Consider the following 27,339-nt stretch of genomic DNA (forward strand, 5'->3'; position numbering starts at 1 on the left):
TGCCAAAGTAACTCTCATTTGAGAAGAAAACAGAATATCTTGATAATCCTTCAGCAGATGAGTGTCAGGGGGATGGGAAAGGAGGAACCTGCATCTCTTTTGATTATCAGCAGTTTCTGGTGACACCACCAGTTTCTGCTGTTTCTGAAAGGAGCCTTGTGTGAGGTGTCACTGGGGAGAACTGACAGAGGTCTGACTACAGAGAAACTGGCTAAATAATCCTCACTCCCATTGCTAAACACAAGATCCTGGGGCAACATTTTCTGTTAAGATGTGCCAGTGGATTGTACAGTGCAAGGACTTCCGTGCTGCTGCCTGTGATGTTTTGTGTATGAGATATAAATTTAGAAATCAGCATCGTTTTCCCACTTACTTCTTACTGGTGTTTTTTGTTTTTTTGGGGGGTTTTTTGTTTTTTTTTTTTTTGGTGTTTTGTGTTTGTTTTTGGTTTTTTGTTTTTGTTTTTGTTTTTGTTTTTTTCCAGATCCATTTTATAGCTCCAGAACAGCAAGTGTTGCATGGAATAAGCTAAGTCAGGTCTGTCCCTACAGCTGATACGCTGGAACAAACAGATAATCTTTACGGCATCTGATTTATCTTTGGGTCTGAACTGCAGCCTGTTTTTTTTTTCTTCCCAGCTGTAATTAGCAGTAGCTAATAAAAGATATTTCTCCTCCTTAAAAAGACTTTCCTCTCGCATACTCCTAGACCGCAGCGCTTATAGCCGTGTAAATACTGCCACAAAGAGATCAGTCAGGGTTTAGGACCCAGAGCCCTGTTTAAGGCTTATGGGATGTGACAGCTGACTGAAAATCAATGAAGTGTGATTTACCAAGCGTCACAATGAGGGCAGGATAAGGCTAGAAAAGTGCTGCCTTGCCTTACAGACTCAACTGCCTGCTTAGATTTTTAACTAGATTGTTTTGGTCCCCTGCGAAGATGAGACCCATTTGCTAATGGAAACAGAAGATCAGATTTAAAGGAAAAGCCACAGTGGTGCCCATGCTTTGCCTAGTGCTCTTTGCGCTGTGTCTGAGCCGCTCAGGTAGGTGTGATTTCTTCTTCTTCCAAGCTGAGCTGCAAGTGTTCAAGATTTTTTTTTTTTCCCCCCTGTTTTTCTGGTTAGCTGCTGCTTTCTGGGATAAAGTAAATCCTTTAAACGCTGTGTAAGTGGCAGAGGAGGGTTGTATCGGTTGCTGCCTTTGTATTACAACCACGGTTTGACAACTAGGTTTTAATTACTGGTGATGGGGCAATTGCTGGCTAGAATTGAACAAAAAATCCCAGGTTCTACTTTTGGCTGCTAAAGAGAATTAAGGGAGAATTTCTGTCATCAAGAGAAAATCTGAAATGCTTTATCAGGTAAACTGATAAAAGGCTAAGTGTCTTATCTGTACTTAATTGGGGTGTTTTGCATGTTTATTCAGCAGACTTTCTGCCCCAGAACTCCTGTCCTGCAGCCGTGGGGAACTGCTACTTGGACAGATCACAGAGAGAGACAAGAACCTGGGGGAGATGGCAGACAGGGCTTGAGTACTGGAATGCATGTTAACCTGCCAGGAAACTCCCCAGTTTTTACCTCTCAGTGTATCACATGGTAGATTCAGGGATGTATCTGTCCTATGTCTGCTTCTCTTTTTTTTTTTTTTTCAAAGGCAGTGCTACTTCGTTCAATATTTTCTCCATGGCTTTATCTAGCTTAATCATAAAGTAGAGCTTGGTCAAAGGAACCGTTCGGCTGTTTTCCCACACGACATTTCTTATTAATAACTTCTGCTTTTAAACTGTCTTTGTGGAAGTACTGAGGCTGTCTTAGAGAGGCAGCAATCTTTTTCCTTCTGGCTTTCTTCCTTGTGAGACTCCTCAAGTCTTTTTACTTTTTTGTGGTTTTCTCAGCAGATGAGATTCAACATATCCAGCCCCAAACCCATCTTTACCACCTGTCTTCTATACCCACTTGGAGCATTAGGTACCTGAACTTTATGTGAGATGTGGACTCTGAAATGGCACCATTTTCTTTTGAGGGAGGTCATGAACACCCATGGACACAAAGGGTGTGTGGCTGCATATATGTGTGCAGGATGTCATGCTCAAATAAAAACAGAGGGATGTATTCTGGCAGTAAGACAGAGCTGGTTTTGATTGTGCATATTTTGGGGTTGTGGATTTTTCTTTTCAATGGCTTTTCTGTTGAATTTCTTTTTTTTTAACAACCATACACCCTTATGAATCTAAAGGGAAAGAGAAATGTCTGGGAGATGGAGTCTCTGCAAAGACTTTTACAGTCAAGGGATTGGACCTCTGAGGTTGTGGGTGGTGAAGGGGGAGGAATGTGTTCTTTCTTCCTTTTGCTGCAGATGCAATACCCTTCTGCCGTGTTTGGGCAGCCAATCTAGTTTCCTAGGACAGTCTGCAGTCTCTGTCCTTTGTTTGCTATGGTGGAGCTAGGGTCAGCTCTGGCATGAGAATTAACCCTGGAACAAGCAGAAGGGGCATTTGTAGAAACAGCAGACCTCAAGGGTTTGTGACAAAGTGACAAGGCAGAGTGTGGCCACAGGACCACTATAAACTATGCTGGCAGATTCATGAGACATGCATGGCTCTGGGATGGAGCAGGTGGAAATGAGTGTGAAAGCTCCCTGTGACCAGCCAGCCTCTACCTGCTCAGGGCTTGGTAACCCCACCACAGCTGTACTGCAGCTACAGAGGACAAACACAGCTTGTGCTAGAACATCTGACAGTAAAGTTGTTATCCTGTGAATGCAAGCACTAGGTTTTGGAATTTATAGCTCCTCAAAGAGGAATGGTATCTTGCTGTGGCTGGAAGTGGGGAATAATGGTGTTGCTTGGACCTTCTGCTATCCTGAGAGGATCCAGAGAGTGTTAAAGAAAGATTTTGTCCCATGGAAAGCTCTGTTATGAGATCAGGTTTTTGCTTTGAAAGGCAGTGCTTCAACCTGTGTTGCTTGCTGCGAGGTCTAGCCCTGTCTGCAATCCTCAGACAGACCCTGACCGAGGTGGAGGAGCCTGTTGTGCTCAGGAGATGAGCAGCAGCTGCTGGGGATGGGGATACGGGCAGAGATAGTGGTCTGTGGCCACATCCTTTCCTCCATGAAGAGGCAGAGCTAAACCCTCTGCCTCCAGTTTTCTCCCTGGAGGGGCTGCTGAGTTTGAGTATCCTTTCTCTCCATGTGGCACAGGGCCCCTGCTGGGGCTGCCTTAACTCCGAGTGTTGATGCACACGGTGTGGGAACACGCTGACTGTGCCCTCCGGGGCTCTGTTGCTGCCGGTCCTGGCACCATCCATGGGCCATGACCCTCTGCCTGCAGACCCCTCCTGCACCTGGTGCTTGGCAATCCCGGTGTCGGAATCCAGGGCTTCCCTCTGGCTGCCCTGGCAGGTCTGGGACCCTGCCAGGGGGTTAGAAACCCCCCTGACAGAGCCCCGAGAGACACTGTCTGTGATCTCTGTCCATGGAGAGGAGTTTTCAATCTTACAGGATGAATTACAAGCTTTGAGTGTTTGATAAGAGTAATAAAGTGTGACACAGGTGCAAAAGTAAAATTTTAGATTTCTAGATTAGGGGTTCAGAGGGGACAAGATGGAGGAATTGGGTGTGTCTTGTCCTTTTCCTCCTTCTTCATGCCCTCCATGTTTCACTGTAGTGTTGGCATTTTTCTATTGGTTTAGGCTGGGAACACACTGTTCAAGGTAGGTGACAGATATTGGCACGTTATTGTAAATATAGTACACGTAGTTTCTGGTATATAATGTTTGTACCATCCCACTGGGGGCAGAGCCCCACACGCTGCCCTGCAGGACAGACCTGCGTCAGGGCAGCAGAACATGTTAGAGATAAGCAAAAATAAACAATCTTGAAAACAGCACAGATGAATTATGGCTTCTTCTTTGGCAACGGGGCAGAAAGACAGAGACTTTCTACAATCTCGGAATCACCAATACCCGCAGATTCCGACATCCCGGCACAGATGTTCTGCTCACCCTGGGGCTGGCAAGGCACAAGCTGGGCCCTGCGAGGTCCCTTTTGACTGCTGACACAGCAATATTGGCTGTGATGCCTGGTGTGTGGGGCCAGTCTTCTTTCCTCCGTGGTGGCTTTGAAGAGAGGTAAAATCCTTCTCACCCTTGGTTGCTGTGTATGTGCACAAGGGAAGAGATGGAGATCATGTCAGAACCTCAACACCATAGGGAGTGGGGCTGAAGTTTGGGAAAGGATAGAGTCTGAGCTGCCCTTTCCCCTTCATGGTATCAGGGGGAAGGGGGAGCTTGGTATCAGTGATTGTGAGAGTCACAAGTCACACAGGTACAGACTGTGATGGCTCTGTGCCTGGCAGATCACTCTGACTGCATCATCCAGCCCCTGTTGCTGCCAGACAGGCTCTTTTTGCTTTTGCAAAGTCAAAGCACAAAGTCATTAGTGCTCTGGTCTGATGGTTTTTTTTTTTTAATGTGAGTTGGGCTTGGGCTAACTTGCCTTTCGGTTCACTGGCCCTGGTTCTGCTGTGAGGCTGTGCATCTGAATTCCTGCAGAATTTGCTGTGCATGACAAGACCTGCCTAAAGGTGAATTTTCCTCACATCATTGCTCTGTCTCACTTTTTCATGGTCATGGCATTCTCCATGTCTTCTTTCTGGCAATGCCTCCACTCTGTGTTGCTCTCTTCCAGATGTGAATGCCTTCAGTTCAGTTGCTGAAAATGAGGATGCGCTCCTCAAGCACTTATTTGAAGGCTATCAGAAATGGGTCCGCCCTGTGGAAAACTCCAACGACACCATCAAAGTCCTTTTTGGGTTAAAGATATCACAGCTTGTGGATGTGGTAAGTGTTGTGTTAGTAAAACACCACTTTTGTAGATAGTTGTGCCTTCACCTGAGAGGACTGGTAATGTAATTAGCTTTTGCCTCCTAACAGAAGAAATGTACAGCAATGGGTGGGCAGCAAAACACTGAGCATGAAATGCTGCTGGTGATATGACCTTCTTCCCCAGCCCAGCTCCCCTATACCCCTCATTTGTTTTGTCAGAAACCTGAAGGTCCTTTTTTCCTTGTTGTTCTCAGAGAATAAGGCCTAATTTCCATAAGGTTTTAATCAAACAACCCATGCCAGACAGTCTTTGACATCTATGTTGCAATTTAATGATAAGACAGCTACAGGAAAGGACTGAGAGAGTTGGAAATTATTCATTCCAAGCAAGCTTGCATTGGGCCAAAGACAGTTCAAGTCTTAACGCATCTGGTCACTAAGATAAAACTCTCGAGGCAAAATAGCTAATCCTGTGTTTCTGCCCTTGTGCAAATTTTCCCTTCTCTTTCTGCTGCAGCGCGTGGTGGAATTTGCACAATGCCCAGAGGTACCCACACAGCAGTGTGCTCCTCACATCCCCCAGCCCCTGGTAATGTCCCCTTGCGTTGTGGAAGGCACGCTCTAATTTTGTGCTTTATTTACACACCTAGGACAATTTCAGCTTGTATCTTCCCAAACTCACTCCAGGCTGTGCAGTACGGGGAGATGAGACATCCTATGAGCCTACAGCCATGCGTGACCTGATTCCACTTGCTGGCTGAGCCCTGCTGCATCCTGAGTCTTTAGTATATGATTCCTTTGAGCTCCTGTGAAATGCTGGACCTCAGTTTTCCAGCCTCAGAGACTCCCAGCGATGGCAGGGACAGCACCTAAAAAGTCAGAGGGTTTCTCTCAATGTTGACTGAAGAGCCAAGCCCATGGGGAAACAGGACCATAGGGATTTCCTCATCTTGGCACAGGGATGGACCCAGCAGGCATAGGGTCCGTTTCTAATGGCTGCTTTGGTATTGCAATCCTTTCTCCCTTGTGTCACTCTAGGATGAGAAGAATCAGCTGATGACAACCAACGTGTGGCTGAAACAGGTAAATTAGACAACATCAGACCTCCCTTTTCCCCATGGGAACTGCTTAGCTGAGTAGCCATCTCATTTTGCCAGTCACTGTGCCATCCATCCCATTTCACAATGCTGAGTGGCCAGCACCAAGATACCTAACCTGAAGTTTTTACTTCACTCTTCTCACTTCGGCCTAGGTATAGAGACAGAAAGGCAGGCAAATAGGCCTTTAGGACAGAGGGTATCCTCTTCTCCTGACCTGCACCCCAGCTGTGTGCTCAAGCCAGTATTTGTTTCAGGGAAGTGACACAGCTGGTACTGCAGTGGCTGTCCCTGGGATGTTGTATGTGCCCTGAGGGACTATCCTGTCTCATACTTAGAGGTCACACAAGTACTGTCTCCCTTGCCTGAGCCAGGAGTGGTGCCTCAGATAGATTTCTTTATTCCTCAGCATATATCAAGAGAAAGAAGAGGCCAGTATGTTAAACACATGCACCACAGACCTTTTCCCATTAAAAGCTATAGCAAATTAATCAGATCTCTCTATCATAATTGTTTTTGGAACTGACAGTGATTTGTACAAATGAGAGAAAGGTGCAAGTTGAACTGTTAGGTCTCCTTTCTTCTTCTTCACTCCTGAAGAATACTGTTTTTGGTTTAGGTTACATTGCACCAGTTTATTGACCTTGTGACAATTATTTTAAGTCTCTCAGCCTTGTGAGTATCTGTAAAGATGTCAGCTGATCCCAGGAAAAGGACACAAAAGCAAACAGTACCTGAAATCATGCCATGAGGAAAGTTTCTTGGAGGTCACTGGGCTGGTGGAAGAGAAATGTGACACAGTTTTTCTCTCAGTCTGGGTCCTGTACTGCTGCAGTGAGTGTGAGATTCTGGCTGGAGCAAGACCTCTAAAAACAAATATGCATATTGTGTGTAAAGATGATCTCTCCCTTGAAGAGGGAAAAGCTCAGACTTCCCCTCACTGTGGGGACAAGATTTTCCCCTTTTGCTGGAGAAATTTCTCTCTGACCCAATTACAACTGCTAGTAACCTGCCCTGAATTAATACTCTGCAGTATTACAATTTCCCCACCTTTTCCTGCAATTGTAGAGCCCCTTTTGTGCACAAGACCACATCCTGGCTCCCTTACTTTGAGTATTCACTTGGGCAGAGAGCAGAACCCTTCTGTAAAGGGCCCTCATCTGGCCTCATCTGTTCTCCTTTCCAACCCACTCTCCTTGCAGGCTGTGGCACTCACCTGCCGGACTAAGCCCTGTGAACTTTAGACACACTGATTTCTCTGGAAGACTTTGGAATCCTCAGACTTTAGCCAGGGTAGCTCCTCAGGGAAAACACAGGACTGAGATTTCCCAGAGCTGGACTCTCTGGAGTTGTTACCATTTCTAATACCACTTCTCCATCTGATGAGCTGAGAACATCAAGACCCAAGGTAGTGCAAAGGGAGTGGAAAATGAGGCACAGGCTGTGGCTTTCACATATATACGTGCCCTCAGGAGCTCAGGCTGAGCACTAAATACCTGTGCCTGACCCAGGTGTCCTGCTGTGGAGGTTGTGTGTTCATGTAGGCCCAGCTCCCTCAGCTTTTCCTTGTAAGAGGGATGATCCAGTCCCCTCATCATCTTTGTTACCCCCCGCTGGACCTGCTTCAGAGCTCCATGTTTTTTGTCCTGAGGAGCCCAGAACTGGACACAGCACTCCAGATGTGCCCAGGGCTGAGCAGAGGGTCAGGATCACCTCCCCCAACCTGCCGGCAATGCTCTTCCTATTCCTCAGGATCCCATTGCCCTTCTTGGCCCCAGGACACACTGCTGGCTCATGGACAGCTTGTTGTCCACCAGGAACCCCAGGTCCTTCTCCACAGAGCTGCTTCCCAGCAGGTCACCCCCAGCCTGTGCTGCTGCCTGGGGTTGTTCCTCTGCAGGTGCAGGATCCTGCACTTGTCTCTGTTGAATTTCAGGTGTTTCTTCTCTTCCCATCCCTCCAGCTTGTCAAGGTGCTTCTGAAGTGCTGCACATCCCTCTGGGGTATTGGCCACTCCTGTGAACTTTGTGTCATGCTGAGAATGCACCTGCCCTTCATTCAAGTCACTGGTGAATAAGTTAAGCAACACTAGGCCCAGTATGGAACCTTGGGGGGCACCATCAGTGACAGGCTTCCACCCTGTGGCATTGATTACAAGCTCTTTGGGATTTGCTGTTCTGCCAGGTCTCAATCCACCTCACTGTTCACTCACCCACTCCAAACATCCTGAGTTTGCTTACAAGGATATTGTGAAAGAGACAGTGTTGACAGCCTTACTGTAACCAAGGTAGACAACATGCAGTGCTCTCCCCTTGTCCATTCAGGGAGTTGTTTCATCACAGAAGGCAATGAGGTTGGTCAAGCATTATTTTCTCTTAGCGAATCCATGCTGATTGCTCCTGATCACGTTCATAAGTTCTCAGCAAGAGTCTTACTTTTCTTGGATAAGCAAACCTAAAACACAAGTATTTTCTTTTCCTTTTTTTGTTAACCTGAAACGTCCTGGTGCTCAAGATGGTGGGACTTGATGCAGAAGGAGGCTGACACACAAGGTTCAGAGGAGCCTTTAATGGTTGCTGAGAAAGTGTCTGGATTCAGGCAAGCTGCAAGGTCTAATAGCAAAGGTCAACAATGTGAGTCTAGTGTATTTTGTTCCACTAGTCCTAGGTTAAACTCTTCAATGACAGCACAGAAATGGAAATTTGGAAGAACTGGAGGAAGGAGAGAGCGATTGTATAGTCTGGAGCAGCTTGGAAAAAATGGAGAAGAGAGGAAAGAGCCTTATGCATCTGCTGCTATGGTTTGTGTCAGCATAGCCCACAGGGAGATTCCTGTTTTAAACTGCTCATCTTCCAAATCTGCACACAGCCTATTTTCTGCTCTAGTAAGAAGAAACAACCATTTGCCTTGCAGACATGAAAGAGCACTTTAGCTGGGAGAGAAATCAATGCAGGGCCAGGGGCAGAAAGTGAGGAGTATTGCAGATGGAGCAAATCACCCAGGCCAAGGGGCTGCTCCAATTCAGCTCCAGAGGGATGATTCTCTCTTCAGGTGGTTCACAGGGTATTTGCTGCTCTTGTCTTATTGGAAGCTACAAGATGACTATGTTGGTTGCTGCTGGCCCTGGCTGTCCCCTTGCATGATGTATGTTTCCAGCCTAAGCCCCGTTGTACCCATTACAGGAAGTGTCCAGGACACAGGTGAGACTGTGACCACTTAACAGCCTTCTGGAAACATCTGTGAGATACCCATCCTCAGAGAAAAGATAATGCTAAAAGTGGTGTACTCTGTCCCTGATTCTGAGGCTATAAACAGCAATGGCCCCTCCTCTCCTTCCATGCCTGAACAATAACAAGTCTCTAGTACAGATGTGAAAAGCATGTGGAAGCAAAGAAATGAGAAGTGAATTGTTATAAGTAAAAATTAATCGAGCCAAATCTAATATTCAATAAAAATAGATCCGAGATAGCTACAATCCAATCAAAAAGGTCAGTGCCAAGCCCGGGATTGGTGCTGGGTGAGACACAGGTCTAACCCCTACAGCATAGGGTCCCCTGTGTTCACACTGGCCGTCCTGTTTAAGCAGTTTTTATACAGTTTATTCCGCCTGAGGCAGAGTTTTTGGAGATCAGGCTTTTCTTTCCATTCAGAGTCCCGCATATTAATAGAATTTCTCTTCTCTATTTGAGTTGAAAAAAACTATGTCCGAGAGTGATGTACATCCCTGGCTGAGTTACTGAAACTTGGCATTGGGATGTATCTTTCTGGTGGCTGCAGCTACCTCAATCTTAGGTATTTATCAAGTGATCATCACTTGGGAGTTCCTTGGATCACCTTGGGAAACGACCCATCTCCAGGCAAACCACCTTTATTCGTTTGCAAATGAAGTCCTCCTCCCTCTTGTCAGGTTTCAACATATGTGAGGCAATCCCCTGGCTCTGATTCGCATGCTTAAAACTTTATAGAAATATTTCTTGGCAATATAGCATATTACATCTATATATATCACTTTATAGGCATGAATTATCCATATTACACATAACAGAACCATATGGACAATTAATAGACAATATTGCTTTTTTGGTTCATCCTTAAGTCATGGAGGAAATTACCCAGTGAAGGCTGAGACCTCCACATCCCTGGAGGTCTCTTAGTGTTACAGGTTAATGGAAACTGGTTTATTTTCCCCTTCTTGGTATTGACCAGAGTCTACAGCTCTTGCATGATGTTGCTGCTATTTCTGTGGGCAAATGAATATCTTCATCAATAATGAACAAGGATCAGACAGCTGATTTTCCATTGCCTTTCTGTGGAAATCTCCAGGTTGTTGGAGCCATTTTATTATGATCTGCCTATCTGAAAATCCAAAAAAGGAGGGAGAAATTATTCTAAAGTTCAGCATGATGAAAATGGAGAGGACCCTCTCTGCTTTTGTAACCAAATACTTACCAAATTCTTCACAATAACATTATATTATTTTTCCTGCAATAGTCTGCAGATCCTTCTGATGAAAGAGCAATTTTTTAAATTTTTTTTTTTTTTTTTTTGCAAGGATAGGTTCTGGGGTCCCACCTATGTCTGGAGGGACAGTTCTTGTGGGGATCAACACGTCCCAACCATGCCAGTCTGGCATCCTCTCTGCAGCTGAGCAGCCTCATAGCAGGTTCTGCCTGCTGTGCTGTGCTGTGCAGTTGTTGAGGCACACATGAGGGTGAGGAAAGAGGCTGCTGCATCTGAGTGGGCAGAGAACTCTGCTGTTTTTTATAGGAATGGATCGACCACAAGCTCTCCTGGAATCCAGATGAATACGGTGGGATCACTGCTATCCGGGTCCCCTCTGAGTCTCTCTGGCTTCCCGACATCGTTTTGTTTGAAAAGTGAGTAGTGTTGCTCCTTGCTCTGGGCTTGGGCCAGAGCTTGGGCAAGGCATGTCAGCTACCATGAGGCTTGTGTGTGCTGTCAGAAGGCTGCTCCTGTAGGCAGTGTGAATGTTGTGCACCTTGTGCTCCAGGTGAGGGATAGAAAGCAGAGCTCAAATGGGGTACGACTGGGGCAAACATAGTCCTGAACTTGGTACTGTTTCTTCCTGTCCAACTCCCAGTGCTGATGGACGTTTTGAGGGATCCCTGATGACCAAAGCCATAGTGAAGTACAATGGAGTGGTGACCTGGACACCACCGGCCAGTTATAAGAGCTCCTGCACAATGGATGTGACCTTCTTCCCCTTCGACAGGCAGAACTGCTCCATGAAGTTTGGGTCGTGGACATATGATGGCAATATGGTGGACTTGATTTTAGTGGATGAAAATGTAGACAGGAAAGACTTCTTTGATAATGGGGAGTGGGAGATCTTAAACGCCAAAGGTATGAAAGGCAACAGGAAGGATGGGTTGTACTCTTACCCATTTGTCACTTACTCCTTTGTGTTGAGGCGCCTTCCATTGTTTTACACTCTTTTCTTAATAATCCCTTGCCTGGGATTGTCTTTTTTAACTGTCCTAGTGTTTTACCTACCTTCAGATGAAGGTGAAAAGCTTTCACTGTCAACGTCAGTTCTAGTCTCCCTCACTGTTTTCCTTTTAGTGATTGAGGAAATAATCCCTTCTTCTTCCAAAGTCATCCCTCTGATCGGTGAGTATCTGCTCTTCATCATGATTTTTGTGACCCTCTCTATCATTGTGACTGTGTTTGTTATCAATGTCCACCACCGATCCTCAGCAACTTACCATCCCATGGCACCCTGGGTTAAAAGGCTCTTTCTCCAGAAGTTGCCTCGTCTGCTCTGCATGAGGGCCCATGTAGATCGCTACTCATTCTCAGAGACTGAAGAAAAGGGAACCACCTCGAAATCAAAATTTCTGGGGAAGCAGAAATACAAGCAAGCAAAAGACGGAGAAAAAGTTGTTATTGCCTTTCTGGAAAAGGCAGCTGACTCCATTCGGTACATTTCCAGGCATGTTAAAAAGGAGCATTTCATCAGACAGGTAGGTGGAGGGAGAGCAAAGAGGGAATCACACTTTCCTTGACAGCGATGGCTTCCAAACTCTTTCCTTTTCTGCATGCTTTTCCCTTTGCCTCTTCCTCCTGCTCTCCTCTGAGACATATTCTTCCTCAGACCTTGATAAATAATATGTTTTTTGAGACAACACATAGCTTCAAGGAGAAGCGTATTATTCTGTGGGAGTCCCTGCTCTTCACAGATGCCAGAAACTCTAGGAGCCTCTCCTGGAGGAATTCCTAGTTTGGGTTTATTTGAATAACCTTGTCTCGTGTAAACTTGGGATACACACAAATCTGGAAGCCTCTAAACTCATATGCTAAAAATGTAACTTTTACACTTACAGTTAGACTTATATCTATGGTATTTGCCAGGTGCCAGTCCTGGCCTCCCAGCACACACTGTGCACTGCATAATTTTGAGTGAAGGTCTTCTAGATTTTCACTAACACTTGTTTAGATTAGCTCCCAGCTACCATCCTTCACCTCTCAATGAGCCTCCTGGCCTTTAAAATAGCAAATTACTGTGTTTGCAAACAATGAATCTCATGCGAGGGTAGGACAGCAGAGCAATGCAGCTAGCAGCATTTGGAAAAACTTCTGTTAGCATCCTTCTAGCAAGAGCTAGGGCTTTGTTTAAACTGTGCTGAGAGGACTGCAGCAGAAGCAAGAGCAGTAAATCAAACATGTAGAATGTGAACACATACTGTCCGTGACTAATACCTGTTTGAAGCTGAAATAATTTGAATAAAAAGGTTCCTTGAATCACCTTAATAAATAGCATTTTTCACTAAGCATACTTGTGCCAGCATTCACCATTCAAAATTCCCCTCCTGAGTGTACCCAGTCTGAGTCAACAAATCACATATGCAAACACAAGTCAATTGAACTGCTTGTACTGGAATCAATGCCTGTGACAAGTGCTGTGTCAGAGCCTCATCCTGGAGTTTACAGGGAGATGCAGGTCTGTAAAAAGAAATCCAGTTCACTGGAAAACCATCCTCAAGGCTAAGTCTGTAGATTTGCATATATACACTTAACTAAAAGCCTTTGTGCAGGCTGAGGAAGTCTCATCACCATGTGCATAGAACTATGGAATTGCTTTGGGGGTTTGAGTGATTTGCAGCTGTGAGTGCTGAAAAGGTGATCTCTGTTAGTTTTAGGCTACCACATAGTACAAAAGTCTAATTTTAAAACCATATCTGGGGAGCTAAAATGTATGTAGCAGTATCAACACAGTACCAGGCTTGTTACTATTTATGTTTATCCTCCCTCTGTCCTTCCCAGGTTGTACAAGACTGGAAGTTTGTAGCTCAAGTCCTGGATCGGATCTTCCTGTGGTTATTTCTGGTGGTGTCAGTGACGGGTTCAGTTCTCATCTTCACTCCTGCATTACGGATGTGGCTGAACAACACTTTGTAGAAAACACTCCCCCAGTAACATACAACAAGTACAGTGCCAAGGGACGGTGGTGTCTTGGAGCTTGGCCTCTGCTGTACAAGAGGGGAAGCAGCAGCAAGAATAAGGGAAGGTGATAGTAACAGTGGGCATTTATTAGATCTGTCAATCTTAATAATAACTCTATCAGTTACAGATTTTGCTGAAATCAGAGAAGAGCTTGGTGCACAGCCAAGGCCTAAAGTGAGCTGGGGTTGCTGGGTTATTATTTTATTGTTAGCTTGGTTGTATTACTATAAAAGCCAAGATTATTAGTTAATATTGGAAATAGAAGGTGTTGCACAATCATATATTCATGCACAATGCATTATATTTAAAAGGCAGATCTGACAGTTAAAATGCTACATTGTAAAAAAAGTTACAGTAGGAACACAAATCTCTACTCAGTTTATTTGTGTTTCCAATTAAAAAGCAGTACGTGTCTACAGATTGCTTTATGCATGTTTCAGAACTGGCAATTGCATAGCATGTGCATCAGAAAAAGTATAAATTCTTCTTAGGCAGGATGCTCAGAACCTCGACTGTCTAGCCTTGCTGCAGAATCAGCTATACACACTTTGTCTCCCACCTCAGCCATCAGGATTGCCCACTTTTCAGTATTATTTGCAGTTTTGCTTGCTGCTTGCTGCTCTTGTAGCATTCCACAAAGCTGACAAAGTGAGGATTTTTCCCCATGCTGCACATTTAGAAACTATTATTCCTTCACCTGCTTGTTCACAAGTAGAAGATCACCTAAGCCAAGGTAGCTGTGGTATTCCATAAGGCGACAGTGATACTCCTGAAATATTCAGCTGGAGGGAAGCTGCAGACATCTCTTTTGGCAGATGAAAGTTTTGGTTGTTGCAGAAGTGGGGTTTCTCTTGAGAGCTATGGGGTGGGCTGGTCACCAGGAAGATACATTTTTAGATGTTGGTTTGTCCAGGTTTCCTAGGAAATTCAGAATTTCACTCCTTTGATCAATTTATTATGGGATCCTTTTGCATGATTACAAACAGCTCTTAGAAGTGAGATGTGACAGAAACATCTCACATGTTTCTGTGAAACTCTTGAACATAGGAATGAAGCTGTCACTGCTTTTGCTGGGGCAGTGTTTTCCAACATGGTGTGCTTTAGAAAATCCCATTCAGAACTTGCAAATATTTTCAGGGTTAGCAAGGGATTTGGAGATCCAAATTGTGACAATCTAAATACTTGTGAAAGTTTTAGCTAGCCTTGAAACTGAAAAAAAATACATAGAGGTGTTCTTGTGCTTGGATTGTGCATGCACACCAGACCTCCATGAGTTAATGTAATCCCATCATGTTGTGTCAATGTAGAAACTTCTGCTCACTTGTGTAATTATTATTAATAAAGATGTATTTAGTAAATGTTTCCTGGGATGTCCATACACTGGAGTTTGTTGTTGATTTGTTGTCAACAAAGCTAGACTGTAGCCCATTTTAAAAGTTTTGTCCCAAATCTATTCCAAGAGGGGTTGTCAGGTTCTTAGGAAGTCCTTATTACTTTTTAGCTCTCTCTGTGAGTTTGAGCAAGAAGCATTCAGATGCGGTTATTATATTGCTGGAATAAACTCATTTAGTTGGGCATATAGAGAGAGATATCTCAGCATAAGATACTGCCATAAAACTTGACTATTAAAACTCTACAACTCATACACATTGACCATTCTATCAGTTGCTCCTCTCTTCTTGCATAAAGTGCATTTGTTCCCTTGATGGTACTGTGAAATGTCTGTAGGAAAAGAGCCAGGAAGATCTTCTTTCCAGTGTTTCCAGACCTTTGAGGTCCAGTAGCAATAGGTATTCCCTGTGAGCACTGCATCCAGGAGGCTGCTGTTGGCCGTGGCAGATGACAACCTCCTCTCCTGGGAAACTGCCTCAGGTGTCCATCTGACAGATGGTCCTGTCTCCAGCATGCAGCACTTTGGCTGCCCACCTGCAGGCAGCACATGGCTCTGTCTCACACGTCTGGGTCTGATGCCAAGCCGCTTTTTCTGGCTTAGGCTGGTGCAGATCAGCAGAGCTCATGTGTTGGAGATGTATGAAAAGTGCACAGGTATAGCTTCTGGCCTTGAGTCTTCCTAGCATTGCATCTGGTACTGCTACAGCTGTGGTCTCATTACTCATTCCCTTGTGCTGCCTGATCCTGAGCTTCTCTAAATCTCTTTGCTGCTGGCCCACAAAGGCATTCAACATGTTCCCCACAAAGGTCTGCCACTAAAAACACAAGTAGGGAGGACATTTGGACAGACAGTCCCCCAGTGGGGCCATCCCTCTGCTCTACCTGCTCTGTCTGTGGATGACAACATAGCAAATCACAAGCCTTAGCAACAAAACAGTAACATTCTGCCTGAATACTGTCTCACCTGTGCTGCCTCAGTTTCTGGTTTGCTGAGACATTGGCACTGATTTGGCACTCACATATATAACCCGTTCACCAAAAGATAAATATGAAAAACTCTTCTGGGCCTTTTAGTGGAGGCAAACTGGAAGAATGGTCTCCCTTGGGAAGAGAATGTAAAGAGATGTTGAGCTGTTGAATTGCATCTGTGCTTTTAAAATTAATTCATAGACATCATCACTCCCAAGGGGAGGAGAATTCTTGCTGCCAGTGGTACATTCATCACTGAGACATATTAATATAAGGGGTGTTGCTGATGTGAATTTGGAGCTGATGGGGTGAAAATAGACCTTTCCTGTGGCTGTGCACAATGTGTGACCCAAGTTAACATCTTGGATGGCTCTAGTTGTAACTAGCTCTAGTTGTAACTTTTCTTGTTATTTCATTTAGAAGGTCCCCTAACCTTCAACAAGAGTTGGGCAAGCAAAACTGTCATTTTTGTGTGGGCTCTTCCATGTCTGCTTGCAGGGTCACACCTGCTGCAGCCTTCTTCAAGGTGACAAGCTGATATGCTGCTTTTATCCCCCATCTCTCCTCTCTATAATCAGTCAAGTACTTTCACAAAGCTGGCAGCAGTACATTAGGCTCCCAGTACTAAATGTGTCAAACATGGCTGAGAATTGCAAAAGATGGCTCCAAAAGTTACTGAGCTGGAGAAAGGAAGGGTAGATAGTACACTAAAAAGAGACAGAAGATGACTTTGTAAATCAGGGATTTTGCTGAAGTCAGATTATTCACTGTCGGGCTGTAGCTGTCATGCTTAAGACACCAATGCAATGCACCTTCAGCCAGAATATTTTCATGGTTTGGATGGTCATAGAGTGTAACAGTGAATGCTGGCAGTCAGACATCTTTTCTGTAGAAATGAGGTTTTTAGGTTCAGAATTCAGCTCTCCTCTTCAAATTTCCTTTTTCTTCCCTCACCTTCTTTCTGATTAAAGAGCCAGTAGTAGCATCTATAAGCACATTTACAACAAGAAATCTAAAAAAAAAACCCAAACCACAAATTCTTCAAGAAGGTATATTATCAGGAGTGACATTTAATTGAAAGGCATGGTTAATAAACCATGCTTTTTCATACATCTGTATGTCAGTTGCTACATAACTGAACAACATTCAGGAGGATTACAGAAAATAATAGTTTTCTTCTACTTGTTCTTCTACAATCATAACTGGGTGGATTAACAGTTATATTCTCATCATTCTGCCTTTATCTCTAATACATACACTAATTAATTCCCATTCTCTTTATTATGAAACATCAAAAAAGAGTAAAAGGCCAGTCAGTGACTTCAGAAATGGGGAGTGTTACTTTCCAAGGACTGATGATGTTCAGAGCAGAGACTGATGCATGGCAGACACTGAAAACACTGCATTGACACTGTACAGTTAAATTTAGAGGTTCTTATAAGACAGAAGGGCTTTGTATTCTTGGCACCATTTGGTTTAATTGTAGTGGTGCCTTTTAAAGAAGAACCTTTCACCACAAAACAGGAATATAAACAAACAAGGGACTTAAGGATAAACCACCCATATTTTATAGAAACCACATGAGGAACACATCTACTAAGTGTTTCAGGAGGAAGCACACTAGGATTGAGACCTGGTTACAGAGCAGCAACATCAGCCCCAAAGGACATGGCCCTAAATTTCAGGTTTGCACACACAGCACAGACCCCTGAGGAGTCAGGAAACAGAACACTGCTGCACAGCTGCTTGAAACAGCTTTGCATAGGATTCATGGTATCCATCCTTCTTCTGCTGGGATATTGCATAATTTAGGTTGGTCTTGGGTTTTTAAAACACAAAACCTCAGATCAATCCAGTGCTGTCAAACCAATTCTGTCTGTGACAAGTAGCTAGTCAGGGACAAACCCTTCTCTATTGGGTTTGTGTCTGAGCCTGAGCAAGCTACAGTTTTCAGAGCAGAACCTGTGGACTAGGACCACAGTTAACCTAATGAGATGTGTGGCTTGGAAATCTCACTGAAGCTCATCAAGCTCTTGGTACTCAGTATCATGAAGTAAAGGGGACTTGGGTGACATGGAAAAGTAAGCGGCAGATCAAACTAATTAAAAAGATATTAGAAGCACAAAGTTTTCAAATGTGTATCCTCACATGGTAACCACATTCTAACATTAAGTCAATTTGTCTTTAAATATGATTAAATGCTTAAGACCTGTCTGTTTTCAAACATAAATATAAACACATACTTTATTGCTCTGGGAGCCTCTGTGGCTGAGTGCTGATGAAGTGGTGAGCAGATGTGTTATGTTAGAGGAGAGAAACAGAATGTAAATTTCTGAACTGAAAATGAAACAAGAGCCAAAGTGGATAAAAAGCAGTAGATTGAGTTATGTTTCTGCTATTAGTGGCTGGATGAAGAGCCCTACAGTCCCAAAAACACACAGGATTATAAATACCCAGAGAAATACTCTGTCTATCACCATAGCTACGTATTTCCAATCATCTTCCACCTGCAAGAGAATGAAAAAAGAGAAGGATAAACTACATGTAATGTTACATAGAACTGTGAGTTGACATTATGCAGTAAAAATGCCCTTTGTGCTTTTGATGTAAAGAACACATGTGCAAGTTAGGAATGTTGCTTGTCATGCTTATAGTTGCTGCAGTTTTCACATCTCTTCAGAGGGGGCTGATTTTCTAACGGTATTTTACCACTTTTGGCTGAGAACATACAACACTGTCATAGTCTGCGGAATTGTTCTAAATATTAGAGTCTCACCAGTCAAGCCCCACTGAATTCAGGAAACTGGATGCACAGACACATGGACTATGAGCTCCAGCTGAGCAAACTGCAGTGTCATGTGCTAAGCAGGACAGAGGGGGTTTTGCATGGCTGAGAGACAAACCTTAGAACCACAATCAGTGAAGTTGCTGTCCTTTAAACTTGTAGTGCACAAGAAACACTGCATCAGAAGAACGTTCACACACATAAACTAGTGACTAGTTAAGATCTCTCTGCTGAGGGATCTTCCACTTGTTTTCCCAATTTTGTTATATTTGCCTCCAAGAAAATACTGGCTTTAGGATTTTGATAGTGTTTAGGGTGAGGAATACAGCAGTAGGTATTGGGAAGTATAAGTAAAATTTAAGTAGAGTAAGTTTGAAGTTGTAGATTGTGATAATGGCAATACAGCCCAGGTGAGAAACAGATAAATAAGGTAAGAGTTTTCAAGTTTGTGTTTAGTTTAATCCTATCCAACCTCCCAGGGCTACTGAGAGGATAGCTATGATAGTCATTAGTGTTGGGTTGAGTGATAGGGATGTTATGAAAAAGAGGGTGGCCATGATAGTAACATGACCATGGATAGAAACAGGCTGGTAGTCAGGGAAAAACCTTAGAGGACTTCTGAAAATCAGACATGGAAGCTGTACTTTGCATGAAAGAACACTCAGGAAGAACTCCAACAGCTTGGAGTTTCTACAATTGTTGTAGAAAACAAGTTTCTACAACATGTTGTAATATTTCTACAATTTTTAAAGGGCTTTTATTTATATAGGACTAACACACTGTAACACCACCCATATTGCTTTGTATATCTGGCTGAAGCAGAAGCAGCCTCCAGAATAATTTTTCTCAGTGCTTGCCTGAGAATAAATCCTGATATTTCTCTGAAAAGGGGGATTTTTCTAAATGAAAAATCATGCTTCCCATCTCTAGTACATTCTGAAAGGTAAGATACAAAGCTGCTCATGAACACACTGGACTAAGATTAAAATTTCATGTGGCAGGAGAGATTTGCAAAATGTAAATCACTGAAAGTAGCAAAGGAGGATTTCTCGTGAGCTGTAAAATCAAGACAGCAAGTTATTTGGATGATTGCATGGAAAACATCTTTTTGGGAGACCATCAGAGAAAGAAGATGAATCAGAACATGGATATGTTTTATGCAGCTGGTGTGATAATGAAAGCAGGGCTGAAACGTGTGGGTTAAGCAAAACACTAAGGACATGGGTACTAAGCAAGGCTCAGCTCAATCCCCATCCTCCTCTATGGCAAAAGATTCCTGTCTTTTCCTTCAGGCTGGCATGTGCTACATTTTCACTCTATGAATTCAGTCACCAGCTTAACTCTACTTCTTTATTCAGAAATTTACAGATTTTGCTTTCAGACGAAACTTCTTCTGCAGGGCATAAAGAAAGGGGGGAATAAAGGTGATCTGTAGGTTTCACTGAAGTTGTATGAATTTCAAGAAAATAGTCTGATAGAAAAAAATGCATATCAACATTTCCCGTATAAAGTTGTTGTGATTTTCAATATAAACACAGCAGTATTTAGCTTTGAAATTGATTTTGCTATCATAGCATCTAAATGGATTTTACCATCATTTTACTATGATATCATCTAAAAAGATTCAAAACAAAAAGCAAAAATTCCATAACAGATCAAAGATATATGTTTCATTAGGTTCTAAACACTTTTATAAATATCTTGAAGTGTCAGGGAATTTCTGTTCCTTATGAGGTCTTGATGTCAGAAAATGCTTTTGCAGCTTGTTTTAGTTTGTTTTTACACATAAGGATGTGACCCCAGAATCCTTTAAATTCCAATGTGCACCATTTTCTGTGATAGTAATCCCAAATGAGAAAAAAAATTTATGACCTGACACAAGCAATCCATTAGATGGTCTTCTTCCCCAGCAACTTGTGCTACTGCTTCTGTACCTTCAGCATTTCCTTTTTAGACCATGTCCAGCCTTTTTGGACTCCTTTGACATTCAGGACTCACTCCAAAGGGACTCTGGCAATTAATTTCCTAAACCAGCCAAAGTCTAGCTGTTGGGGATCCAGTTCTACTGGCACCCCTCATAACTTAACCCCAAATTGAAAAAAATCTATCATTCCGTGCTTGCTGTGCCCATGGCCTCCAACTGTCACCTCTCCACTAATCCTTCTCTGCTCACAAACAGTGAGTCCAGTGGGGCACCCACCCTGGCTGGCTTGCTTCCTGTGTCAGGGAATTATCTTCCACACACTTCAGGAAACTCCTAGACTGATTCTCCTCTGCTGTGTTACACTTCCAGCAGCTTCCTGGCAAGCTCAAGTCCCTCATGAAAACAAGGGCTAGTGATCATGACACTTCTTCCAGCCTCCTGTACAATACATCATGATACTTCTTCCAGCCTCCTGTAGAATACTCACCTGTTCATCCTACCTAGGTGGCCTGTAACAGACAGGACATGTGCCCTGCTGAACCAGCCCCTGATCTTTACTCCACCTTGTCATCACCACTGATTTCAACGCAATCAAAACAAGCCCTAAAGGGGCTCCCTTACCTCTTTGGTTTTGTTTTGAGATCTCATGTTCTCTGCGATGAACTGGACGTTGCTAATGACATCCTTCACCTCTGGAGAGTACTCCACATGTTCTGCCATCCATTTCAGCGACTGATGGCTCAGCTGTCTTTTGGTGGTAGGGAGCTCAGCTGCCTGATCGCAGTGACTGCACCACTGCTCCTTGTGCAATTTGGCGTCTTTGTGTTTGCTGTGCTTTGACTTGCCCAACTTACTGTCTGATACTTTCTTGTTTTTTCTGGAGGTGTTTTTTTTCTGCTGTTCTAGTGGCCTCTGCATCAACAGGACTCTGGGGAGCAGGCTAAGAAAGACGGTTTTTACCCATTTGGGCATTGTGTGTGTCATTGGAGTCCTGTAGTGTATATTGAGGACAAACACTGTGATGACAATTGACAGAGTCACAAATATCATTGTGAAGAGTAAATATTCACCAACTAGGGGAATTACTAAAGAAGTGGATGGGATTGTTTCTGTGATCACCAGTAAAAATACAGTCAAAGAAAGAAGCACTGAGATGCAAAGATTAACTTTCTCACCACAGTCAGATGGCAGGTAAAAAACTAACACAGTCAGGAATGAGATGAAAAGACAGGGAATGATCAGATTTACGGTGTAGAACATTGGTAACCTTCGAATATAAAAAGAATATGTTATGTCTGTGTAGATCTCTTCACAGCAGTTATATTTAATATCATGTTTGTAGCCAGAAGCATCAACTATTTCCCACTCACTATTTTCCCAAAAGTCATTCATATCTACTTTGGATCCAATGATCAGAAGATCAATTTTGGCTTTGTCATAGGTCCATGAGCCAAATTTGAGTGAACAGTTCTGATGATCAAATGGGAAAAAAGTAATATCCATAGGACAGGAGCTTTTAAAAATAGCTGGTGGGGTCCAGGTGATCATTCCATCATAGCGAAGGAGGGCTTTGGTTTTGCCTTCAACTTGAAAATCTCCCACAGCACTGGAAAGACAAATGAGGCAAAACCAAAAATATTACCACAAAAGTAAAATGTAATGGGTGTTTTTATAGGTGCTGCAAGGGGATATTTTTGAGAAAAGATTCAAATGAATCAATAAAATGCGTAAAATTAATCATCATACTTATTATACAAGACAATATCTGGTTTCCAAATTTTATCTGCTGGTACCCGAACAAATTCAATGCCATCATATTGTCTGGGATCCCATCGCAGTTTGTAGTCATTCCAAATCTGAAAGAAGAATGGACCAGGATTACAAAACTTTAAATTAAACAACAAATATCTGTTTCTCACAGTGTTGGTTCCACAAGAGTACTGCCATACCAGGCCAGGGCAGCAAGGGATGCACAGCAGCTCTCCTGCATTGCTGTCTATTGCCCTATCATGAGGCCATGCTCCATGGTCTCTCACCTATCCTAAGTATGGTATTTTTTTACAAAAAACTTTGTGTGGACCACAATCAGTGCCTGAAAAAAAATGGTTTGAGTTAGCTATAATTTCTCAACAGTTTAGGTCCTATAAGCATCCTTACCTATGTAAAAATACTAAAACTATCAGGAATAATGTTCCTTTTTCTAATAAATATTTTGGTGGGGATGACCTAGGACTGCAGAGTGGCATATTTAACCACTCTTTACAGCTTGATTTTCCAGAAGAAAACCAATCATCATGAAGTTGGAGAAGAATATATCCCACAGGAAAGAAAGAATATGTAACTTATAGTTAAAAAGGATGAAGAAATTACTTTTTAAATTATGGAGCTTCTCCTTATTAATTTTTTAAAATCTGTGTTACAAAAGAAAAACTTATTCTATACATGTAACTTACAAATAATGCACATTTCATAATTTTGATGCAAAATGCATGAGAAATGCAACACAGTCACTTACGTGTCTTAGCCACAAATTTGTTTCCATAATCTGATTGACTTCATCCTATAAAGAAACACAGGCATAAACAGTTATAGTATCCTGAGATGGCCAAAAGCTTAGCCCATAAAACTGGAAAATAGAATTTCACATTAACTGATAGCAGATTTTTTTCTAGCATTTTTCAAATGGTTTACACATGGTACACTGTTGTGTGCAACCCTACTGAAAAATTAATAAAACTTTACTGAAAAATGATGCTCCATAAATATCAGATATACAGAAAGCTGCACTTTTTTTGCCAGGCATTTGAGTATCTGGAGAGCACACAACCTAGAATTTCTCTGACCTGTACCAAAAGAAAAATGTTCTTCCTGTGGCTGTGTATTTAGTTGGATTCAGTGTTTAAAAAGCTCTTATTACACAGTACAGAACTGGTCAAGATTCAAGGAAAATGGCATCTGCATCACAGTGTTTTGAATTTCTCTGCAAATCTCTAAAGCAAATGCACTTGAGCAGCACTAAATTAGCTGTTAACAGAGACCTTCTTATTGCAATCACTTATTACAATTGCCAATCAATCATGAATCGGAAAGCTGATGCTTTGCTTCTTCCACGTTGCCTCTGTCCTGCCCAGCATGTTTGCCCCACACCCATTTGCATTCCAAAGCATGCAACATTCATCCCCACCTCCATGCTTTAAAACACCACTCTTCCGCTTGCCACACTTTTCCCTTACCTCATTTTGAAACAAATAGATTGAAGAAAAGAATGCAAAAAAGGAGATTTTCGCCCTCAGGACTCCCGGGAAATGATAATAGCCCCAAAGGAGAACTGGTCACACACTACATGGACACACTAGGTGCCTCTGCACTGTGCTAGCCCTGTGAAGAGTGGGATTGAATATTCAATACTTCTGCCCTGGGCTCTGGAGCTGCTACCTGAAGCAGAGGGGTTTGATGCTACAGAGTAAGGAAATAAATCAGTGTCATTCAAACACTTCTTCAAGCAACTGGAACAACTCATCTGACTGAAAGAACAGCAAAGGTCTCAGCATGTGCACTTAGACACACAAGAAGAGAAAACTAGGAGAGTTGTGGGTGCGTGCAGCCATCACAATTACATCTCCTGCCTCAGCGATTTCCATGTGTGTACCACCCTCCCAAAGCTCAGCAGTATTCTGTAGTGAGTCTTACCACATTTGTAAGCTGGGTAATGGCCAGTTCAAAATACACTGTAACAGGATCAGACACATTTTCCACCGGCCTAATGAACTGGTTGTACTCGGAGAAGAGTTTGTGAAATAACCGTTCCTCTGATTCGCAGGCTGTGGCATCTGTATTGGTAAAGATAAAGAACAGCCAAGCCAGAGGTGAGAAAAAGGGGAAGAAAGTGCTGGATAAGATACTAGTCTGTGCTATATTTCTGGATCTCGTGCTTATGATCATGCTTAAAGCCACCAGAGCTTTAGAGAGAAGAGGTTACCAGTATGTCTATTGAAAGCATCCTCCTGCAGAATGTTGGCTACTCCTTGTTTCCTCAGATACTAAGGAAATGGCTTCAGAGATTTTGTCTCCTAAACTGGATTTAGCCTATGAGCCTCCATTTGGCCCCACCCTGGTATCACACCAAAGTAAGGTGATGTGAAATATAAATAGAAATGTGACAGGTTTAATCTTTGCGAGTCTTCCTATTAAAACAGGGTGTTTATGAAAAGCATAGCTACTCAGAAATTAAAAGCTTGAGGCTGAAACTACTGTATCAAAACCTCTGTCAGGTGATTAGGGGACTACAATGACGCCTCCTAATTTTAAACGTTATGACTGCATTTTATCCTCATGATTGATATTTCCACTCTTTAGATGGCACAATTTTTCTTTGCAGAAAGTTCATTTATTAAGTTCTATGAACAAGAAAAAAGTGGAAATATTAACATTTCTTACAGAATAGCATGCACCTATGTAATACAGAACTGTTCTTTGGGAACAAGCAGATCACAGCTGTAATCCCTCATTAATGAAAAACAGACCAGATGGCATAGAAGAAACAAAGTATGTGACAGGCACTGAGCTGACTCACTGCAGAGTTAAGAAGAATGCTCCTAACCTGTTACACATAATCCAAACCTGAAAGTTATTTTCACAGTGTTAAAGGCTATACATTTTGATTTCAAAAGGAAAATATTTTATTTTATTGCCTCTGCCAACAACAGCTCAGAAGAACAATTTTCTTGAATAATTTTGCTATTACAATACATTACTGTAATTTAGCAGCACCTAAAATAAAAATACTTTATAAGCTCAAGATTTAGAATTTCCACCTCATGCTGTGCACTGCTGTGTTATCAAAGCTATATGATGATCCCAAAGATTTGCTGATACAATGGAGGAAAAATTTGTTTTCAGACTCATTGTCATAAGTCTTTTGTATTAGTCCCAGATTGCACTAGAACACATGAGGCAAGTAACCATGATAAGCCTTTATAATTGCAAATATTAAACATAGAAAGGGTTTGTGGCAGGCAGCATGGTCTCTGGCACATAAATTTGCAATTTACATACCCTTCAGTAACACAAGGGCCTGTGGATGTGCAGATGTCCTGCAGGGAGACACTTGGTCTCAGCATGCTGCACTTTCATGATTAGACTGGCCCTCCCCTGTTCTTGAAAAAGAGATTTCACCTCTAAGGTGATACAAAGCATCCTGAAATTGCAGGGGATTATCACGACTGCAAGATGAAATGTTGGCTATTGGTCACTTACATGTATGGAAAGAAAACTCTAGTAAAAATTTGAAAACTTGATGTTTTATTTCATCCTTTCTGCATCATTCAGAGAAGACACATGAATGTGTCATGAAGTTTGGATTCTTTTATATGATGTATTGTTTCATTTGAAAAAGAACTAAAATTTTTCTTTTCAGATTTCATTGTCACCACCCATTGCACTGTGATTAGAAGTACACTACTGTGGGAACATGAAGTCTCATGACTAAAGTAAATACATCTAAAATCATGTTTAATTTGAAATTTCCCCACTGGCTTCTTAATGGATACATATTTTAAAATCACGTAACAAAACCAGACATATTTAGGTTTTATCCCATGGTGCTGTTTTAAGAGAGTTTCTTATGCCTTGCTAATACAAGTAGTATATTTAATACACATCTTGGTCAACTGGAGAAGCGAGACTAAAAGCAAAAAATCCTGCTAAACTCCGTGAGAGTTGTCAACAGAAATGACTGCAGCATATTTAAAACACAGATGACAAACAGTAGTGAACAACAATAAAGTTCTCACTTTTGAAAGTGTGAGTACTGCCATGCACATCCATAGCCTGCATTATTTAAGTACTTGCAAATTCAAGCACCAAATGAAACTACTAGGAACCCTAATCCATTTCTATTGTTTTCTAGAAACATTTCTTCCATTAGTCAGCAAACAAAAATAGTTTTACATTGGAAAACTATTATTGCTTTAGCTCTTTTCAAATACTGTTGAAATGTTACAAATTTCAGGTTAGAAATAGCTGGTGGAAGCTTCACATTGCATTCATTTAAGAAAACAGAAGCAGAGACAGTAACTAGAAAATATTCTAGAAACTGGTATCAAAGAGAGCCTACCTTTAATCAAGGATGTGAACAGGAATGCCCACACACAGAAGGCAGGGCAACACCAACATAGCCACGTCTCAGGATGCATCTCCAGCAGCAGAACAGAGCTTCCTTTGGAGAACAGAGATCTGGGGGAAGGAACAAGAGGCAAGAAGACATATAACCCTCCTGATGGTAAGTAGGCAGTAGAAGGATGGATTTCTGTTTTGCATCTGCAGCAAGCTCTGCAGCCTGCTGAGCAGAGCAAAGCCTTGCAGAGTTGTTTTCAGTCCCACTAGGCAAGGAGAGCTTTGTGCTGTACAGAGCGAAGGGAGGCAGGCAGCATCCTACCAGGTGACTTCACATCTCCAGTCACCCGCACCCCTGCCTCGGGGAATGTGCAAGAGTGCAGGAGAGAGAGGGAAGGCAAGACACAGGACTGCCACCACGGAGCAGGGGGAGCATTCACTCAGCCCAAGCATTAAGAGCTCTCACTGTGCTGAAGCAGCTGCTTTAGCTGCTGCCTGGTGATCACCTGAGCGAGTCCATCAGAATATGCTGAGGTGAAACAGTTTCTTAGCTGAGGACTGATTCTTCAGGTGATGGAAATGGATGTTACATGGTTTTAACATGTCTATCAGACGCCATATGAACCTTGAAATAAGCACAACATCAAGTAATAGAATTGTTTGACAGTATTCTCAGTGAATAAATCCAAGGCAAGTAGACTTATTATTGCCATCTGACAGGAGCAACTAAGCATGCTAAGTTCTTTCCTGACAGTCAAGTCAGTTTACA

The 27,339-nt window shown here is 42.7% G+C and overlaps 2 protein-coding genes across 3 annotated transcripts; one reads left to right on the forward strand and one right to left on the reverse strand.

Annotated features, from left to right (window-relative positions):
• The first annotated feature begins 607 nt into the window (after positions 1-607).
• On the forward strand, positions 608-14,761 carry CHRNB3 (cholinergic receptor nicotinic beta 3 subunit). Of its 2 annotated transcripts, none has more exons than XM_002189012.6 (6): positions 608-1,045; positions 4,689-4,840; positions 5,864-5,908; positions 10,690-10,799; positions 11,024-11,906; positions 13,207-14,761. In XM_002189012.6, the coding sequence occupies exons 1-6, from the start codon at positions 1,003-1,005 to the stop codon at positions 13,339-13,341; spliced, it is 1,368 nt and encodes a 455-aa protein (XP_002189048.2). In that variant the 5' UTR covers positions 608-1,002; the 3' UTR covers positions 13,342-14,761. The 2 variants fall into 2 exon arrangements, with proteins under 2 accessions (XP_002189048.2, XP_030114299.4); XM_030258439.4 differs by having other exon boundaries at positions 609-1,045; positions 11,024-11,553.
• Positions 14,762-17,974: 3,213 nt separating this feature from the next.
• Positions 17,975-27,041, reverse strand: CHRNA6 (cholinergic receptor nicotinic alpha 6 subunit). Its single transcript, XM_002188838.5, has 6 exons — positions 26,572-27,041; positions 24,147-24,286; positions 22,972-23,016; positions 22,203-22,312; positions 21,078-22,062; positions 17,975-18,254 (listed from the first exon to the last, which is right to left on the reverse strand). Exons 1-6 carry the CDS (start codon positions 26,648-26,650, stop codon positions 18,132-18,134), a joined length of 1,482 nt encoding a protein of 493 aa, XP_002188874.4. The 5' UTR covers positions 26,651-27,041; the 3' UTR covers positions 17,975-18,131.
• Positions 27,042-27,339: the final 298 nt, after the last annotated feature.

This window comes from Taeniopygia guttata, chromosome Z (assembly GCF_048771995.1).
Source record: "Taeniopygia guttata chromosome Z, bTaeGut7.mat, whole genome shotgun sequence".
Lineage (NCBI taxonomy): Eukaryota > Metazoa > Chordata > Aves > Passeriformes > Estrildidae > Taeniopygia > Taeniopygia guttata.

Bases quoted from the DNA above. Each gene is read 5' to 3' on its own strand.
- CHRNB3 (XM_002189012.6), top strand. From the start codon at position 1,003: ATGCTTTGCCTAGTGCTCTTTGCGCTGTGTCTGAGCCGCTCAG. The intron at 5,909-10,689 runs GTAAATTAGACA...TGTTTTTTATAG, and splicing joins CCAACGTGTGGCTGAAACAG to GAATGGATCGACCACAAGCT. The intron at 10,800-11,023 runs GTGAGTAGTGTT...TCCAACTCCCAG, and splicing joins GACATCGTTTTGTTTGAAAA to TGCTGATGGACGTTTTGAGG.
- CHRNA6 (XM_002188838.5), bottom strand. From the start codon at position 26,650: ATGCATCCTGAGACGTGGCTATGTTGGTGTTGCCCTGCCTTCTGTGTG. The intron at 22,063-22,202 runs GTATGATGATTA...TTGTCTTTCCAG, and splicing joins GATATTGTCTTGTATAATAA to TGCTGTGGGAGATTTTCAAG. The intron at 18,255-21,077 runs GTAAGGGAGCCC...ATTCTCTTGCAG, and splicing joins CTCAAAACAAAACCAAAGAG to GTGGAAGATGATTGGAAATA.